Here is a 20,418-nt window from a genome sequence, read left to right as displayed (position 1 = left end):
TCCCTTCGGTGTTAATCATGTTTCTGTAATTAAAGTTTCATTTGAATTGAATCTTTAGGTGTATTTATTTTCTTCCTCTGTTTGTGTCTGGCTGGAGGTGTCCGGGCTTCAGAGCTTTCTCTGCTCCAACACACCTGACTTTAAGGAGCGGCTTCTGCAGAACGTTCGGGACACGATGAACAAATGATTCATCCGATGAGCCAGGTCTGCTGGAGCAGAGAAACAACTAAAACCTGCAGATGAGCTGTCAGGACAGGGCTGCCTCAAGAAGGTTTTCTAAGTGATGTGAGCTGTGTAATCTGGGGTAATCCCAGTAAAACTCCAGCTGTATGAGTATTAATAAATCATCTTCTGACCAGAACTCCTTCCTGCTATAAATAACAACAATAAATAAGCAACTAAAGATGTCCAAATCCAATATGAGTCTTGTAAAATTAAGTTTCTGCTAATTCTTAATCTGGTGATTGCTTTACTTTGTTTTTTAATGACACACAGTTCCAAAGGTTGGTTGCTAGAATTCCTAAATTCGCAAAATAATCTAATGTTAGATTTATTACCTAGTTTTAGGAATTCTAGCCAGTTTTGCCTACCCTACTGGTGGAGCTGTTTACTCAAAACTAAACAATAGGGTCATATTTAGGAATATTTACCGTCGTCTAAGTTGTGCTGTTTTTACAAACCAGATGTTTTTGTAGACTAAAAATGAAAAACATGTCCCAAAAAATGTTTTTTTTTTTTACTTTCTTGGAAATCGGTTTTTGCAGTGTATTTGCTAATATTTAGCCTACTTAAGATAAAAATGAAAAAAAAGAGGTAGCTTTTCCACTTTTTGTTTCTGAGGTTGTCATGAAGGTATTTTTAGTTCCTTATAATAATTTTCCCCTTACTGTCCGGTGTTCCCAGGTCCAGGGTCACATGCCTCCTTTGATGATCCCAGTATTTCCTCATGACCAGCGTTCCCTGGCTGCTGCTGCCGCCGCTCAGCAAGGCTTCCTTTTCCCACCCGGCATGTCCTACAAACCAGGTACAATAATGCAACACTGGGGATCCCAATGGATGTTAATCAGGCGTGTCTGGAGGAATGATGTGGGAATGAGCAAAGAGATTTACAAGCCCTGGTGGTCTGCTTCAGGATCAATGCACTGGACACAATGAGAGGCGGAATGTCTCTATGTCCACGTCCTGGAAGCTCGTCTGCACATCCACAACATGGAATTTCACACATTCTCACTCACACATAGATGATACTAAACAATTAGCTCAAAACTGTAAACATCTAGCCGCTCGTTCTCTGAAAGCACCTAAAGAAAGCATGCATGTTGCATGTTTAAACAGCCTACCAGCATTTTCCTGTCACAGCCTCAGCTAAAGCTTTGAGGTCACACCTACTCAGTAATGCTTTTGCAGGATTCTTTGCACCACCTGCCTTCTGAGCGTCTCCTCATCCTTCACACGTTGCCCGCTCCCGTGCCTTCCTCCAGGTGCTCTCCTGACAGAGCAGCACTTCTCATCCACTCCCACAAGGCTGCCTAGACATAATGAAATGAGTTAAAAAGCTGTTATTGTACACTCCGCTCTGACTAAGGTCTGTCCTGAACAAAGACCTGGACATGAAAAGCCTTTTAAGGACAAACAGCGGGGGTCATGCCTGCTGCTTTTAGACTAGCTGGAGAGTGCATCCCATTGAGTGAGCTGTGTTCAGTCTGGTCTCGAGCACTAGCTTGTGCCAACAGCGAGTCTTATTAACCTCTGAATAAAACGTTCGTGACCCTTCATGTTTCTCATGTATAAAAACATGAGCAGAACAGGAACAGAGACAAAGAGTGAGACGGAGAGAGCCGGAGGTAAAGAGCTGGTTTGTTCTTGTGTTGAACTTTGACCCCATCTCCCTCTATACATAATATGTGTTGTTGCATTTGTTCTTCAGGAGAGAATTACCCAATGCAGTTCATTCCATCAACAATGGCAGCTGCAGCAGCATCTGGACTCAGCCCGCTACAGCTACAGGTACAGCTACAGCTGCCGTCTTACTCTGCACCAGTCTCGTCTTCCAAGCAAACAAAATATTTGACAATAAAGTGGCGACAAGTAAGATCACTGAGGCTTGTGCATGTGTGTGTGTGTGTGTGTGTGTGTGTGTGTGTGTGTGTGTGTGTGTGTGTGTGCGTGTGCGTGTGTGTGTGTCTCATTTCAAAACCTCAGACCCTCATAAAAACACAAGAATTTTTCTTTTTTGATCCAAAAGCGTATCCTTGTGTGAAACAACCTATAGTTTTTCAGAATAAAAGCTTAAATCTTAAACTAACCCACTTGAGATGTTTTTAAAATATATTTCATAGAGAAACAGTTTGTTACGACTAGTAGAAATTTATAGCAGACTCAGACTATTATCAGTACATGAAAGCTGCTGTGACAGCAAGGGGAAATGGCTACGGTTCATTTTACACATAAGATGCTGTGGTGTTAGCTGTCGTTCAAAGGGAGGAGCTTAGTTTCTTTTTAATCAGCAGTCATTATCATTTTAGTCCTGTTAAACTGTACAGTCTGTAAGTCACAGTTGAAGAGGTTTTTTAACCCTTAAGTGAAAGTTAGTCTGTTGCCATGTTCCCCAGAGTTAGATAAGTGGGAAAAATGCATTTTGTATCCAGCCCAGTCATTCTCTTGATCTGGCAGTATTCTGTTAGCCTTAGCTGAGCATGAACAGTGTAAGTGAATGGTAACAGCTAGAATTTATTTAATTCTAATTCAAAAAGACAACTGCTTTCCTAAACACAACTATAGGCTCATACCCGGCACAGTGTTTTAGGAACAGCATAGTAAGTTGCACTAAAAATGTACATGACGGACGAAGCAGGTGTTATTTGTGGCTGCTGCGTCATGTCCTTGTGCCTTGCAGCAACCGTTTACAGCAGCGCTTGGTCGTAAAGAAGTCTCAAGTCCAAATTGGCTTCTCTGATTCCTTTGTGTTACTACTTTTATTTGCAGTTGATGTGATTATTGAGGTCCCCAAGGGAACGTTGGATAACATTTTCACTCAAAATTCTAGTTGTTACCATTCTCTTACATTGTTCGTGCTAAGCTAAAGCTAACAAAATACTGCCAGATCAGGAGAATGGCTGGGCTGGTCACAAAATGCTTTTTCCCACCCATCTAACTGTGGGGAATATGGAAACGGTAGCGTTAAGGATTGTCTACATTTATAACAAATGATCAATAAGATGTGATGATTCCATATAAATACAAAATATAAATCTGTTTGATCTTTCAACGTTTAATCAGAAAATTATGGTTTCTTTTACTTATTCAGGGACCATATACACACTTCATACTATTGTCACGTTGAGGAGATGTTTAGGACCCAAAATGCAGATTACCCAGATGACAGGAGGCAGAAGTTGATTCAAAGTAAAAATCCTTTTATTTACAGGATGAAAGAACAAAAATTAATCCAAGGCAGCGGGCCAAAAGTCTAAAAGTCCTGGAGCACAGGACACCCAAAGCTCTCTTAGAGCACCAAAAACCTAGAGCCCAAAAGCTCACTAAGAGCATGAAGACCTAGAGAAAAAAGCTCAGACAGAGCACGAACAAACGCTGACAACAAAACAATGGGCCGACAACCACACAGAGACAAGACAGGGCTTATACAGACTGGGAAGGTGAGAGGGAGATGAATTGCAGGTGTGTGGGGAGAGGGACCAGGTGAACACAATTACTAACTCAGGGAGGAGGAAGAACACACTGGTGGGAAAAAACACACTAAATACTGAAAGGCTGCAACAAAGGAAAATGACCTAAGAGAAAAACAAAAGACCAGAACGCATGAACCATAAGTAATATTCTGGGAAGCTGACACTAAAGGAAAATACTACAGAAAGAAACTACAGGGGCGTGGCTAAGAGGGGGCCAAGAGAGCACAGGACCTGGGAGAGGGATGTCTGAAGAGGGAAACCTAGAGGGCAAATGGGGAACACCAGGAGACACATGAGGGGAGACGCAGACACAGACCATGACAACTATTTCAGACAGAGTCAAGTATATAGTTAATAAAAAGGAATTAATTTCTATTTCCCTAAACTAATGATTATACAAGACAAGGTATGAATGATGGAATGTAATGTATGTAGTGGGATGGAATGGAAATGAAGCGATTGAGTGTAGTGGATGAAATGATGGGATGGAAGCTAAATGTTTTACTAAAACCTTTCTTAAGTATCTGAGAAAATTGTGGAGTCTGGGTTGTAAAATAAATTTGGCTGTGTGTTTGTAAACTAGAGATTTGTTTATAAAACCATCCAGCGTAATTTGTATAGAGTCTACGCACCCTTGTATCCCCATTCAGATCCAGGGGGTCACGAGGTTGGGATGGACCATGCCGATGGCAGGGACCTCTAGGTACCAGGAACTCGTAGATTAGCTCCGATATGACCCGTCTAGTCTTGAGATATCTCCAGCTCACGACAGGATGCTGGAATGCGTATTTGCATCTAAGGCTGTTTGTTGTCTCTTAGAAGAGTCGTTTTGTCTGACATCACCAAGCGTTGCAGAGAGGTTTTGACCTCAGGTCAAAAGAGAGGATGGTTTCAAAACGCTTGTTCCCAAATTTGCTGGTTCTAGAGTCAGCGAGAAACTGAATTAATTCTGGAAACAATTCTGTTTTATCGAATCACATTATTGATGAATTTGGCAAATCAGAAATAATCTTATAATGTGCATGGGTATACTGACAGATCAACTTGTTAAATCAACACATACTGATACAGGAGTCCCCTACCACCAGACTCAGACTGGTACTTGCTATCTACTGGAGACAGATGAATATTTGCATTGTCATCTTGGAATATATCCATTCCAACAGGAAATAAAAAAAATCTATGGAATTGCCTGGTCTTTTAGTATATTCATGTTGACCTCAATCTCAGAGCAACAATTATTCAAAAGGAGCCCTGTATGCATGCTTAGTTAAATCCAGGGGCTTCCCGCTCCCCAAGACCAGTCAGGCAGTGGGTCTTAAACAGTGAATAATTCTCCCAGCAACTCACTAGTGAGAGTTAATATTACCAGCTCATTTAATTTCTTTATTTTTACTGCTTAGCTGCCAAGTTTAGTTTTTTATCACAAAGTTGACAATTAGTCAAGCGCCAGACTCGTGTGAAAACTAGAAGAATCAAAGTGGGTGAAGTAGCGTGAGGGCAGTACAGCTGAACCGTTCTAATGGGGTTTATTTTGCTCTGTTTTGTATTTTAATTTAATTTAATTTAATTTAATTTAATTTAATTTAATTTAATTTTACTTTATTTTATTTTATTTTGTTCAGGAATATCCATCAATTAGAAAAACATCCATAAAAACAGGTGCTACCAAATGAAGCTGGAGGAGGCCCAGTCTGATATCCAGCTTCCCTTCTTCATCGGATATTTGACTGAAGTTACAGGAACAGATAAGCATCACACCCCTCTGCTTTTCTGCTGCCTGTCAGCTTTATCAGACAAAAGCTGTTATGATGAATGACAGAGGAATTTGGCCCCAACAGCACAACGCCTGGCCTTAGCCGTTCATCACATTCTTATACCTGGTTAACACCTGTGGTTTGAGAATAGCTTTAATGATTATCGTGGATCGTGTTTGCAAAGTAAAAAAATTGCAAAATGTAACAAATGCTGGGAGGACACTCCTTAAAGACGGCAGTAAACTTCACAAAACAACTCTGTAACAACAGAAATGACAAAAGCCTTTATTTATCAAACAGTGTTGCTTCATTACCAGTCACAACCAGGGCATCACTTTCAGATGTCACTAGAGTCCTTATCTCAGTTTATTCCCTTTGTTTAGTGACAGCAGCCCATCGGGGCCCTCGTTAGCTGCTACTGACTTAGCAAAGCGCTTTGCCTCGTAAGGGCCCCGAAGCCCCGTCTCCTCTCATGGCTTTGAAATGATCAAAAGAGTTGTACGGTGAGCGAGAGGTAGGAGGACAGCTGATGTCAGAGACGCAGAATCATTCAAACGCTTCCTGATACGTGTACTAGGAAGTAGAGGCAACAGAATGGAGGAGGAAGTTTCTGAGAGAGCTTGAGGAAGTGTTTAGGATATGATTAAAGGCCGTTATTGGAAGACTTCTGAGTTTTGTATTGAACTGGAGGTGGTGGTTTCCACCACGTTTATACATTGTACAATAATGTTTTGTCGAACCAATCATGATTTGATTTGGAGTGACATTTGTACTTGTTAATCTGCATCATGACAACTGTGAGGAGAAACGTTGAAACCACCAGACAGTAGTTGGAGCAGGCTGCACCTCATCGTTGTTTAAGCTTCTTGTTAAGCGAGACACAACTTTGATTCTCTTAAGAAGTTTCATGCTGGGGTTTCTGTGTTGAGCCTTGATGCATTTGTCTTGTGATCAGTTGGATCAACACATCCGGCAGAAATGGTTAAGTCCTTATCCCCACATGTTGGCTTGTTTGGGCCAATGACGCTGACTGGGACCTGAATAAAGATTTGGCCCAGAGAGTCATGTGACCTTGATGGTCTCAATATCAATGGAAGTCAATAGAGCTAAAAATGCTATTTTCTAATCCGCTTTGCCTTACGTCCTGGATCACACAGGTGTCGTACTGCAATTTAAATGAAAACTATTGATGGGTGTTTCGACCACGCCAGTCACTTACTTTGAGATTTATCAGCTTGTAAAAGTTCGTAATTATGATGACTACATCGGCACGTTGCATATGTGACGCCACCACATAATCTCCTCTCCCCTAGCGTAGCTGCTACTTACCAAATGACCAGATTTATGGTGGTTCTTTCCTCCTGTGGGAAGTTTGCTGAACTTACAGCCCTTTTCCCTCAGTTTTCTCCATGTCTGGTTCGATGACGTCACTTTCGTGAAGCGCATTTGTAGTCCTGGACTTATTTTCACACAAAACCTAAAATAGTGTTTCCCCCTGTTCGAAAATGAGTGCGTTCTTGGTATCTAAACGTGTCTAAAAATCTCGAACATCATATATAAAATTCATGGCACAAAACAAGCGGGGTTTGAAAATAGAGTTTTTAGCCCCGTAGACTTGCGTTCATTTTTTCTTTCTTCTGAGGACCCGTGGTCCAGAAGTAGATGGGCAAGATAAATTAGGCTTAAGAAGAGAGGCAGATGAAGTGATGCAGCCATCATGCCTAGTGCCTACTGCACAAGCCTGTGGGGGCAGTGCTATGATCTGGGCTTGCTGCAGTTGGTCAGGTCTAGGTTCAGCAACAGGATGTGCTCCATAAATGAGGTCAGCTGACTACCTGAATATGCTGAATGACCAGGTTGTTCCATCTTCCCTGATGACACAGGCATGTTGCAAGATGACAATGCCAGGATTCATCAGGCTCATAGAGTGAAAGAATGGTTCAGGGAGCATGAGGCATCATTTTAACACATGGACTGGCCACCACAGAGTCCAGACCTTAACCCCATTGAGAATCTTTGGGATGTGCTGGAGAAGGCTTTGTGCAGCGGTCAGACTACCATCATCAATGGTGAAACATTAATGCAACACTGGATAGAAGTAAATCTGGTGACATTGTAGAAGCTGATCAAACAACGCCACAGCGAATGTGTGTCGTAATCAAAGGTAAAGGTGGTGCCAAGGAGTGTGAACTTTTTTCCTACCTCCAACCCAAACTGAAAAAGCTTTTATCAGACCAGTTTATCACTATTATCTTCATCAGACTCATTCAAAAGAGCCCTTTTGAAAAGGCTCATGGCGGTTCAAGCTGGTTTGAGCTAAGAAGCTTCTCTTTGTTCCTTCTCTCTGTCCTGATGTTAAACATTGCCAAGAGTGTTTTTTCAAAACTAAATAAACAAATAAATAAATAATTAAAAAAAGTAAAAATACAGTACAGTGCTTAATCTTTATTGTTTTTGCCACACTGACTGCATGCTTCCTAATTATTTTCTTTGAATGGAATATATTATGACATTTTAGAAAGATATAATTATTCCATAGCCTATAAAAATATGGTCATTAAAGTTTTTGCACAAATTCACGTTCACATAAATTGTATTTTGTGGGCATTAGGAACAGATTCAGTGTCGTAGAATCCAAAATGTCAACGGAGCTATTTTACTGGGTAGTTTTATTTCTTTAGTTCACTCTCTTCCTTTCTACCATACCGTATGCTGCCACTGTCTGACTGCAGCACCTGTGATGAATCTGTTTCCCACCGACAGTCATGATAGGTTATAGCTTGTTTACAACGATGTCTGATACTGACTTGGTTTGCTAGTGCTTGAACTTAAACCATGTTTTTAAACATTGCTTTAAATTTTGCCTTTATTTAAAAACAGTTTAATAAACCATGTATTTTGGTATTTATTTACAAACCTTAAAGAGCAAGTTAGCAACTGTATTTCCCATGCATAAATTAGCCTTTTATTGCTGATAACCTGAATAGATGAGTGTCTAATGGTGCTGTACACATGTGTAATCATTAGTGTGGCAGTTTAGTGCAACTTACTTTTAAGTTAATATTTCAGCCCAAAACCATCATTCTGTCTCCATCTTCAGGTTAAAATCTCTGCTCCACATTTTTGTAGAACCAGCTGTGGCTGATGGCTAAGCTGAAAAACGTGACGTCAGCAAATGACTACGCGGCTGCACAGCACTGGGCTCCAGGTGAGGCAGCCGCACCTCCACCTGGCTCAGCCACTCACCTGCTGATGTGACACATGATCGTGATGAACAGGAAATCCTCCAGAATGCTGCAGAATCCGTGTCTGCTTTTCTCCTGAGCGGTACGCCTCGTGTGAGTGCGTGCTGGCGTGCACACGCTCGTTAACAACTCATTTTTAGAGAAACTCCGACAGCACACGCAGGGGGGTTGAGGGGGGTGCGGTCTATCACTGCCTCAGTACCGCTCTCTCGGTCTTTCAGAAGCGTTTTCCCAAAGTTTGGATGAAATGCGTCTCCATCCATGCATTGACCCTCACTTTAAAGATTATGATCTAAAAAGCAAGTAAAAAATTACAATTTACGGGAATTAATCAAGCAACAAATCGTCCTCCTGTGTATTTGGATATGTCATTAATGCAAATGTGTGGTGAGGGTATTTCAGTATTGTACATAATTTTATTTTAATAAACAAGAAATAATATCCCCTAAATGAGAGCTTCAAACTTCATGCATTGTGTAGTCAAACTCTGTAATGCTAGTTTTATTTTCCTCAGAGGACAGGCAGATGTTTTAGCTGCATAGCGACATTAATCATCAACTATTGCTCTGATACATTAAAAAGTAACAATATGTTTATTTTACTGACAAAAGATGAAGCAGATATGAAGCAGAAGCTGCTACTCTGTTCTCAATCTGTTGTGACCTGAATCAACAACAACAACATAGAGTCATTGACATGGGAACTTGATCCAGCGATTGTTTCTGGACCCCTTTACAAACACAGGATTTGTCCTGGAGAAAGGACGCCTTTGTGCACAGTTCATGCATGGGAAATACAGTAGCTTAGCAGATGTTCTTGCAGAAATGATACAACCCCTCTCACTATCCGGGTTGAGTCCGTTGTTGAAGAACACACTTTGGTCACCATTCATTTCCCAGCAGTTACCAGTGAACCCATGGCTTCCTTTGTTGTTCAGGAGGGACATTGTTTGATGCTATTTAAAAGAGCATCTGCTGCAGAAAATGGCATAAAAGAAAATCTGAATTGGTACATTGAATCATCTTCCTTCTTTTCTTGAGTATTGTTCTTCACCATCAGCGTTATTTATAAAGCCCGCTCAACAATCACAGACATGAAGGCGGGTTCACTGCACGTGGAAAAAAATCATCATAATGTACAAGTTGGAAATACAACACTAACAAATGTCTCTTACACTTTTTAGCTTTCTTTTGTGGGGTTAACTGATGTTGGGTCACTGCTCTGCTGTGACGAACCAGACCTCAGAGCAGAGCAGAGTCGAGTTTAGGTGCGCTGCGAGTGAAAATCCTTTTCAGCCCCATTCCCCAGAAACCTGCTGGAAATATAACAAAGCGTCTGTTTTGTGTACTCATGAGATCGATAGCAGCTTGACACAAAAAGAGGTCAGTAAAGGGATTCTGCACTCAGACCTAACAGGGCAAGCCTGTCTGCCACGTGCCGCGCTGCAGAGCAGACGGATATTAGCTTCTCTCTGTCTTCTTATGATTACACCAAGTAAGCCAAAGACAAGCTAATAATCAAAGGGTCAAATGATGCTTTTTTGTGTGACTTTCGCACTAAAGTCCCACAGCTAATCAAATACTTTGGACAGCTGAAGTGCAGTTTAAGGCCCTTCGTCAATTTGTAATTTAGGGAATTGCTTCATTGTCTTCCCTTGAGGGTTGATTGCATGAGAGCTCGTTTGTGTTGTTTACGCTGCACATTAGCCAGTCAACAATCAATCACTGAAGAAAGATAAAGAAAAAAGCTTTTACCGTTGATCTGTTGTTGATTCAACACTTCTGTCCTTTATTCTTTGACAGCACTGCTACCTCAACACAGCAGGAGGTGTGTTTGCAGAAACTACCTTGAGTGCGAGTGTTTGTGCAGACGGGGAGGAGGTTCGCTGTTTTTTCCTCCTGTGTCGGCCCAGAGCCCTGCTCCCTTTACGGCTGTAAGAATATCAGGCATCACCAGACGAAACTCTGCGGTCGGCTTGATTGACGCGAGAGGCCTCACCACCAGCCATTCTAACGGGGATCTCATATCGCCAGGGGTTGGCCAGAGTGCTCCCGGTACCTTCCAAGGAAAATAAGCAGCGTGACATCAGGGCTTTGTTTCAGCAGCGAGGCCCCTTCTGTTTGTGTTTAATATCGCTCAGAGGAAAGTGGAAAGAGGTCTAGCCAATTTCTCTGGCCCCGACTGCTGAGTTTGGGGCTTTGGCGGCAAAGCGACGGTGGTCTTATATGTCTGCTGCGCAAAAATCCCAATCCCCTCGCTCTCTCTCTCTCTCTTTGTCCATTTTCCTTTGCTTTTGGATAGCTGGTACCTGGAGGCTTCACAGTTTTGACTACAGGGAAATCTGATCCCACAGCACCATAACCCACTTTAGGTTACAGAGGCAGACAGAAAAAAACACTGAGAGGGAACTTGTGGTAGAGATCGGGGATTGGTAAGAATAATTATTTTGGAATAAAACTAAGAGACAGAAGGGAGTCAAAGGCAGATCAAAAGAGAGCAGAATGAACTTCAGACATATGTAGAGGGAAGGGAAGAGTATAAATGAGGTGACAGTAACAAAAAAATGAGAAGAAAGCAGGAAAGACAGGAGGGAATGTTCATGTCAGCCATGTCTGGGCGATTTTCCTGAGGACAGGCCCTTCTGATACTCGCAGCTCCAATCCATTCAGACAGGGGTTGACAGTGGTTTCAGACAGCGGTTTGTCTGGCCAGCTAGCTCTGATTTAGTAGACCCTGGACCGTAGGGCGTGCGTTTGCCTCTTTGATTCTTGTTAAGTACTCTGGATGGAAAGACGGTTTCATTTCTTGGGTCAACGTTGTGTTTTTGTCCAAACCAAATGTTTATACTTTCCAAGTCTTTTCTCCTAATTTTGTATTATTTATGTTCTGTTTTAAAAATTTTAAGTTAAAACACATGCCTGGGATGTTATCACAATGTGGCTGCACCTACTTAATTATGGCTTTTTTTCCTCAGAGTTTAAGAGATGTTAGCTGTCTTTGGCTGGGACTAAAAAATGAGACAAAGTTATTCTCAAGTACTTTTTACGCCTTGTTTGTGACCACGTATAGTTTGAAACAATAGTTAAAGAGGCAATGCGTAGTTTTTACCATTAATCCCTGGAAATATTGATCAAAATTTTTAAAAATGAATAAAATGATGTCCAATCGTAGAAAAATATTGGCAGCTTTGTTCCAAACAACAAGATAAATCAGGTCTGAAGTAAGGCTCAGGTCTAGCATCTTTGAAGGACGCAATAATAGACTCTATGTTTCATTCTGGCCCACTTGGGATCCTGAGCCTGTCGATGATGTCACACTGGATAACTGGCTTGATATACGACTTACAGAAGTTACGTTACCACGTTCAAAAACATTTAGGCAGTAAGAAACATGTGTTTTGTGGATTTGGAGAAAGCGTATGACCGTGTCCCCAGGGGCACCCTGTGGGGGACGCTCCAGGAGAATGGGGTGGGTGGCTTTCTGTTAAGGGCCATTCAGTCCCTTTACCAGAGGAGCGTGAGTTTGGTCCACATAGCCGGTAGTAAGTCGGACCTGTTCCCGGTGAGGGCTGGACTCCACCAGGGCTGCCCTTTGTCACCGGTTCTGTTCATTACCTTTATGGACAGAATTTCTAGGCGCAGCCGTGGTGTGGAGAGTGTCGAGTTTGGTGACAGGAGAATCTCATCTCTGCTTTTTGCAGATGATGTGGTCCTCCTAGCTTCATCCAGCTCTGACCTTCAGCTCTTGCTGGGTAGGTTTGCAGCCGAGTATGAAGCGGCTGGGATGAGGATCAGCACCTCCAAATCTGCGACCATGGTTCTCGACCGGAAAAGGGTGGCTTGCCAACTCTGGGTCGGGAGAGAAGTCCTACCTCAAGTGGAGGAGTTTAAGTATCTCGGGGTCTTGTTCACGAGTGAGGGTAGGAGGGATCGGGAGATCGACAGGTGGATTGATTCAACAACTGCAGTGATGCGGACGCTGAGCCAATCTGTCGTGATGAAGAGGGAGCTGAGCCAGAAAGCCAGGCTCTCGATTTACCGGTCGATCTACGTCCCAATCCTCACCTATGGTCATGAGCTTTGGGTAATGACCGAAAGAACGAGATCGAGGATACAAGCGGCCGAAATGAGTTTCCTCCGTAGGGTGGCCGGGCTCAGCCTTAGAGATAGGGTGAGGAGCTCGGACATTCGGGAGGGACTCGGAGTAGAACCGCTGCTCCTCCGGATCAAAAGGAGTCAGTTGAGGTGGTTTGGGAATCTGGTCAGGATGCCTCCTGGACGCCTCCCTGGGGAGGTGTTTCGGGCATGTCCTGCCGGCAGGAGGCCCCCGGGTCGACCCAGGACACGTTGGAGAGGTTACATCTCCAATCTGGTCAGGGAACGCCTTGGGGTCCTGCCGGAGGAGCTGGTGGACAAGGCCAGGGAGAGACCGGTCTGGAGCTCCCTAGTTGGGATGCTGCCCCCGCGACCCGGATAAGCGGAGGAAGACGACGACGAAACATGAATTTTATCACAAAACAGCTAAATTATTTCCAAATCCTATGTGAAAGAACAGAAAAAGAGATGCAATATGTTTTGGCCAAGTGGTATTGCCGTAGTATGATGACGTCGTTGGCAGGCGCAGGACCCCGAGCATATCCAGAAACTACAGCGCCAGAAAACTACAACATTGCATTCTTTTGATGGAAATAACTGAAGGACCATCAAAGTCTGAGGAGTCACGCCAAGGCTGCATGCTTTCTGCTCCTCAGGTAACAACATTTATTAATGTTTTTTAAACAAGTGACAGTCACGGCAACATGGTGCAAAGCTACCCTGAACTACCCTAGCAGCAGGAAGCTACACACCATCATTTAACCATTTGCACAGAACTGAACTCTTTCTTCAAACTAGAGTTGTTCAAAGAGCTATCCTCAAGAGGTAAAATAATCATTTCATACCCACCTCAAAAGATTATTATTATTAATATTATTATTATTATTATTATTATTATTATTATTATTATTATTATTATTATTATTATTATAAGGTATGGTCATGTCAGCTCAATAAAGCCAACCATAGCAGCATTAACACGAGGTTAATCTGGCTCAGTTTGGTCAGCTGATTGGTACTGTCAACTTATTTATGCAGCACATTAAGTATAAATAATGTTTTACAAGCAGGCCATTAAACCATCAGCCCAGTTTGAGCTTCATGTTGGTCTGGAATCAGACACCAGAGAGAAAATATTCAACAGATTTAACTCAGCTGAATCAGAAGCTTCATCACAGACACGTAAAGGGCTTGTGACGTTAAGAGGTTCATTTCAGATCTCAGAACCTCTAGGAGTAATCGTCTGAGTTCTCTCGCTGGAGGGTAGATGTCCAGGGGATCAAACAGTCAGTTGGGACGGGGAGAAAAAAGCTGACATTCATTTGTTCATGTTAATATTTCTTCATTAACTTTAACTGAGAAAAAAAGACCATAATTGGGGAGCTGCGATTATGCTGTGTTGTGTATTATGTTGTATGAAATATAAAGAAATGATGGGAAACTCTTGAGAAGTAGATGCAATTTATTTGGACAGCAAACAACAGAATGCTTTCCTTAAAAACACCAGTAAGTTTAAAAGGTTTTCACTGAAATCTGATCTACTGCAGGAAAAGACGCTTAAAACAGTATTTCTTTTTTAAATAGGTCGGTGTAACAAGTCAGAGGCACCTGAAGGAGGATTTGTTTTTAAATGATTGATCCGTTTATTCTGATGTTTTTGATAGATTTGCACATGGAAAGAAAGGAAGGAAGAAAGAAAGCGATCTTTTATATTGCGCCTCTCAAGATGAAAATCATGAGGCGCTTCACAAAATAAACTAAACAAACAGAACAAAACCACACAATTAAAGTGAGCCCATTAGTGTCTAAAATACACCTAAAGGACATCCAGGATATTTCTTTACATGTTTAGGTTCGAACTAGACTAAATTTAATCCAAATATTAAAGTTTTGGTAGTCATTGTTTATTGGACGTTCCCATTTAGCAGGCCCTGTTGAGGTGGAGCTCAAGTCCCTCAGAGTTGAACAGCACCATGAACCTGCCAGCCACCTCAGCCTCCGTCACATATGTGCTTTCATGTGCGACGTGCAGCCTGTTTACCTTCACTATGACGTGATTCATCTCTGAATACCTGCTGCTGTCACTGGTGGACAGGACCTGATCAGTTATATCCTGTGTGTGTGTGTGTGTGTGTGTGTGTGTGTGTGTGTGTGTGTGTGTGTGTGTGTGTGTGTGTGTGTGTCTGTGTGTGTGTGTGTGTGTGTGTGTGTGTGTGTGTGTGTGTGTGTGTGTGAGAGAGAGAGAGAGAGAGAGAGAGAGAGAGACAGTGCAAGAGGAAAAAAGTGCAGATGAAAGAAGAAAGCCACTGACTAGCTGCTGGTGAACGATGTTAACAGCCTGTTGGTTTTGCTGTTTTTTCCTCGTTTGCAGCAGCTGTATGCCGCACAGCTGGCAAGCATGCAGATCTCACCAGGAGCTAAGATGGCTCCCCTCCCGCAGGCTCCTCTCTCCTCTGCTCCTCTCTCCCCCTCCAACCTAAAGAGCGAGAAACAATCATCTAGTCCCATCACACAGATAAAGGTAAGTCTGAAGGTTGACGTTTAAAACCAACAAATTATTTTATGAATCTGTGTGTGCGTGTGTGTTTGCATGTGCGTGTGTGCGTGTGTACATGTGTGTGCCTGCGTGTGTGAGAGGGAGATGGAAAACACAAGTGAGAATAAAAGTGAGAGGCTGGAAATTTGGAGGATGTTGAAACAACGATCTGAGCATAACTCAGTGCTCTTCACCGTCAATTAGTAACAGCTTATTCAAAAGTCTCTCACACACACACACACACACACACACACACACACACACACACACACACACACACACACACACACACACACACACACACACACACACTGGCTGCTGTTTGGCAGAAGCCCAGGCCTCTTCACTTCAGAGAGCATTCGCCTCATCTTTACTTAACAACGAGCTCGTAATGGAAACCACGTGTTGGCGGGGCGCAGCTGCAATAGGAGTCACAATAGATGGCGTCGGAGCTCGCCACACTCAAACAGTAGTGCTGTGCTCTCTAAAAGCCCCACCCTCTGCTAACCTCTGCACACACACACATTTTAGCATGCCACCCCAGCCACATGCTCCCTCCCGCCCACTTTGTCCCACGACAAAGTTCCAAACTCCCTCTGTTCCCAACTCTTCTAAATTAGATCCACATTCATGATGTTTTGTTCCCAGCTCCAGATGTGTAGTCAGACTGTGTTGATGTGCAGAACGCTACCTCTAGTCGTGTTGTCTTCAGCTCTTCTTCATGAGAACGTGTTATCTGTGTAGATGTTCAGGACTGTTTCTTTGGTCAGCGATATAAAACAAATCTGTATCAACTGACCAGTTAGTTTCTACATCATGCCGTTAGACAATAACAGAGACCCTTCAACAGCTTACAGAAATGCAACACGAAACTCTGAATTGGTGAAACTTCATACAAATACCTCCCACACAGGTTTCACATTTCATGATTCGTTGTGTTGGTAGTTTAGATCTTTTTGAAGTTTATTTTTGAAGATTTGTTGTAACCTGCCTTTATCTGACGGCTTGTAGATTAATGTTCAGTTTGAAGAAACAGGCTAGTTCTGACAGAATTGACAAGCTAACGGCTAGGCACAACAGAGCATATTACTAGGTGCATTTTTGCTCATTAAAGGTAACTTAAGTCACTCAGTTCGCTCAGATGTTAATCTTTTGGATCACCGTTGATTTCACATTTTAATATTACCTTATACAAATATCCCAGCGAGGTTTGGACTGGAGGTTATACACGCCAAACCAGAGGGGGTCCAGGCTACAAGCCTTGCTGCTATTTTTTCTTATCTCCATACTGTATGAATATCCACCTGTTGCTTTAATGTTTTTTCAAGATGGCTGCAATCCATTTTGAAACTAGCCCCTTGTTGCCACTAGCTGTTAGCTCATCAGTCTGATCAGAATAATGTTTCTACAAACCGAGGCTGTTCAAAGATCTCTCTACTGATAGCACATTTGGTGGTAGGTTTTCAGGTGCAGGCTTGTGTTTCTGTCTGATTAACAGGAGGAAGGATCCACGCAGCCGTTGAACCTCTCAGCCAGACCCAAGACAGCCGAATCTCTTCGCTCTCCAACGTCCCCGACACAGAGTCTGTTCTCTGGAACCAAGAGCAGTCCGACCAGCCTGGGCAAAGGCCGCATCCCCAGCCCCATCCCCAGCATGGGCAGGAACTCCTCCCTGGGTATGAGCTGGACCCTGGTGCAAAGGTTTATTCTGAAGGATTAATCACAGGAAATATTGATGGAGTAAAATGAGTTGTTCTGGGCAGGTTTCTTAATAATAAAGAAGCATAAGACTGAGTCAGTCTTTTGGACGACTATTTAAAAGGATTCTCAAGATCTGCATCCTTTAAGAACCATAAATCTCTAGTTAAGAAATCTAGACCAACCACGGCAGTAGCAAAAGGTCTAGCCACGCTCCATTGTAGCTTCAGCAGGTCTACCATTGGCCTGAACAGTTTTACATCAGGCCCTTCACAGCACTCTACGTTTGTAGAGAGATGTCGTGCAGACTGCAGAGTCTCGAGCTGAAACGGCTTTGGCATCAACTTTGAACAATGAATCCATCACACTGTGTGTTGCTCTGACTGGCTGATTGGTCCTTGCATTGTCCAATAGCTTCTGTAGACCGTTTAACAACCGGAGACTCCGCCCCATGACCGAGATCTGTGCGTCGTAGCCAGACTGTATATTTACACAGATAGGATGGCTCGTCACTCCAATAAATCCCGTCAGCTGGTGTTGATTGCTACATAAAAACAACGCCCTAAACGAACAGCAAACACAGCGGGTGCCTGACAAACACTCCTGACACAGCAGCCTTTCACCACAACCTGATCAGCTGACTAATAGGAGACTGCACTCACTGATGTAGATTTTATTCTATGCGGCTCATGACAGCAAACTCATTCACAGTGAAGGTGAAATCCAGTTTCCTCATTCTGTCATTCTCAAAGGGACATATTAGGAGAAGTGTTTGTTTAATCTGTTGCGGGCTTGCTTCTGGACGGGCGGCGCTGTGCAGGATGCCACTGCTCTCTCTCCGGTAACTGGACTGGGTGCGATGCAAGTTTTAAAAAAGTCGTCGAATTTAGGAACTTTGCTTTTTATCAAACACTCACTCCTCACATCGGTAGTGAACGCACACACGGGCACACATGTCACCGCACTCGTGTAGAACGTCTTCCCTTCAACCAGGAAAACAAACAAAACATCCGGCACACAAACACATACCTCTGCCACCCACCCACAAACCGAGCAGTGTCGCATGAAAGGCTGCAGACACCTCAACCCCAGGAGGAGATCTGTGTGTGTGTGTGTATTCTGATGGAGTGTGTGTGTTTTACAGGAGTCCAAAGCCCTGTATTTAGCCCCAATGAAAACCCCAGCAGCGGAAGCAGTGAAACCCAGCACACGTTATTTGGTTTTTAAGAGCTTCCTCCTATTATTGGCTGCCTGCGCTAGACCTTTTATGCTCCTACCTCTGCTATCTGTTATTAAGACCAATCTAAAGCCTCTTATTATATCCCCCAGAAAACAATTTCACTGTCTCCTCTGGAGTGGCTTTGAGGACGCAGCGCTTGCGTTCCCTGCTAAGTTATTTTTGCCCATTTAACGGCCACCCAAGCGTACAGCGCTTCCTACTTGTCTCCTAATTAAATGAGGAGGGCAACGGAAACTTAGCATCCTCTTATTTCTCTCCTTTTTTCTTTGTTAATTCTATAAATGTGCGCTGGCTTCAAAAGTGTGAAGCACAACACATAAACAAGGGGGAGGAGGTTCGGTCGTGTTTAGACACAAGTGAGCTGGAAAACAACACGTGGACCTGACATGAGATGGGGGTACTCTTTTATTACAGTTACTTCCCTTCTTTTTAATAGGGCATTTGTATGCAGCCATTTAACACTGTTGGTAATCAGCACTTTGTTTTGCCCACCAACTGGACTTTTCAAAGTTTAAACTGCTGGCTCAACATCATCTAAAAGGGCTGAAAGGGATCCACCATGTCCAAAGTATAGCACAAACATCACATTCTTCTAATTCTTAAATACTTCTAAACCTAACACAAAACCAAGGGAAGTATGTCTTTGGGTGATTATTGTTTATTGTGACGATGCTTCCTGGTAATAACTCTGAAATACTTGTTTATTTTCCACACTAGTAAAGAAAGAGCGTTTTGTGGGTTTGGGTAGCTGCTGGTGGCGCTCAAACCAAACCAGTTCTCCAAGCTGATGTGAAATATTCAGCTACTGAGTTCTGTTGGTGTTGCTTATTTGATCCCATGATAGAAGTTTAAAGTCATAAAACATGTTGTAACAAACCGGGGGCATCAGCAGTGTCTGAAAGAGCCACACACAACACCCTGCTTCCTTATGCTGGTTCCAAAGATAGATTTAGTTTTTCTCAAGAAGCTTCATTACTACAAAGAAATAACATTTCCTTCCATTCATCTAAACGTGAACAAATCCAACATCCGCATCCTGGTAAGTATTTTATAAAACCAAATAATTACATCGGTGAGTTAAATTTGATCAGTTAAAGCTGACATCTCAGTGGGCTGCACCTGTCCATGGCTAGCTGGGAAAATATGCTGTAGGAATTATGATTTTTAATTGAATTCATTTGACCTTGAGGAAAATTAAATTATGTCTGAATCTGAAATACTGCATATATAGAAATTTTTAAAAAGTGACATTGGCATGACGTTTATGTGAAAAAGGTAGCTGCCCTTGGCACCTAAGGAGAAGACAGTCGCTTCAAAGGGGGCAATGTTTTGATTTGTCCTTTTCTTTGCTGTTCTTCTTTTGCCTGTTGTGAATGCTGCATAAGAAACCATGCGTACCTCAGGTTCAGGATACACGTGACAGTGTTGAACATGAATGAATCATAATATTAAAGCCCATAACAATCTAATTAGCTAAATACAATTAGTTAACATTTCATACGTAATTCTGCCTCCCAAAGCACACCTCGCTTCGCTTGCTAAGGGTGCGATTAGTTGATAACATCGCTAACAGAGCACATAAAAGCTGCCATGACAAATATGGCAGCTTAGGACAAGGCATCATTTTACTCTTTAACAAAAGATGCTCATAGATAGAAATGTATGTGGGTATAATTGCCAACAGAGTAAGTCACATGTCAGTCACAAATTTTTCCAGTCAAGACTCAAGTCAAGTTCAAGTCAAAGACAACCAAGTCCTAGTCTAGTCCAACGTCAATGATGTGGAAGTCCAAGTCAAGTCCAAGTCCTTAACTTTGAATTTTCTAGTCATAATCAAGTCTTCTGTCCAGCTTCAATTTAATGACAACAATAATAATAAATTCCAGAAATAAAACATCTTAAAGCTTTATTTATTTGCTCAAACAAGCAGGAAGTGCACCTGAAACTGATTATAAACAACGTGCTGCTGCTTTTAGCAGTACAAGATCAAACCCAGAACCAAGAATGATTTATGATTTTTGTCCATGTCGGGCCACTTTTGTGCTAAAATAGCAAATATGCTCAGGTCATCATCAAGTCAACAGATGCAAGTCAATTCAAGTCGCAAGTCATTGGCGTTCAAGTCCGAGTAAAGTCGTTTATAGATTTGATCAAGTCAA

The 20,418-nt window shown here is 42.6% G+C and overlaps 1 protein-coding gene across 3 annotated transcripts in view; it reads left to right on the top strand.

Moving 5' to 3' along the window:
• Positions 1-724: 724 nt before the first annotated feature.
• LOC107388356 (transcription factor SOX-6) overlaps positions 725-20,418 on the top strand; it is a 40,265-nt gene continuing 20,571 nt past the window's right edge. The window contains exons 1-4 of one of the 3 annotated variants that reach the window (XM_070550275.1): positions 725-1,024; positions 1,928-2,088; positions 15,157-15,306; positions 16,820-16,997. In XM_070550275.1, the coding sequence (XP_070406376.1) occupies positions 847-1,024; positions 1,928-2,088; positions 15,157-15,306; positions 16,820-16,997 (667 nt within the window). In that variant the 5' untranslated portion in view covers positions 725-846. The remainder of the gene's footprint in view (positions 1,025-1,927; positions 2,089-15,156; positions 15,307-16,819; positions 16,998-20,418) is intronic. The other 2 variants (XM_054732794.2, XM_054732793.2) reach the window with 2 other exon arrangements.

Source organism: Nothobranchius furzeri, chromosome 4, assembly GCF_043380555.1.
Source record: "Nothobranchius furzeri strain GRZ-AD chromosome 4, NfurGRZ-RIMD1, whole genome shotgun sequence".
In the NCBI taxonomy this organism is placed as follows: Eukaryota; Metazoa; Chordata; class Actinopteri; order Cyprinodontiformes; family Nothobranchiidae; genus Nothobranchius; species Nothobranchius furzeri.
The sequence above is the reverse complement of the archived record's forward strand: the minus strand, read 5'-3'. Positions and strand labels throughout refer to the sequence as shown.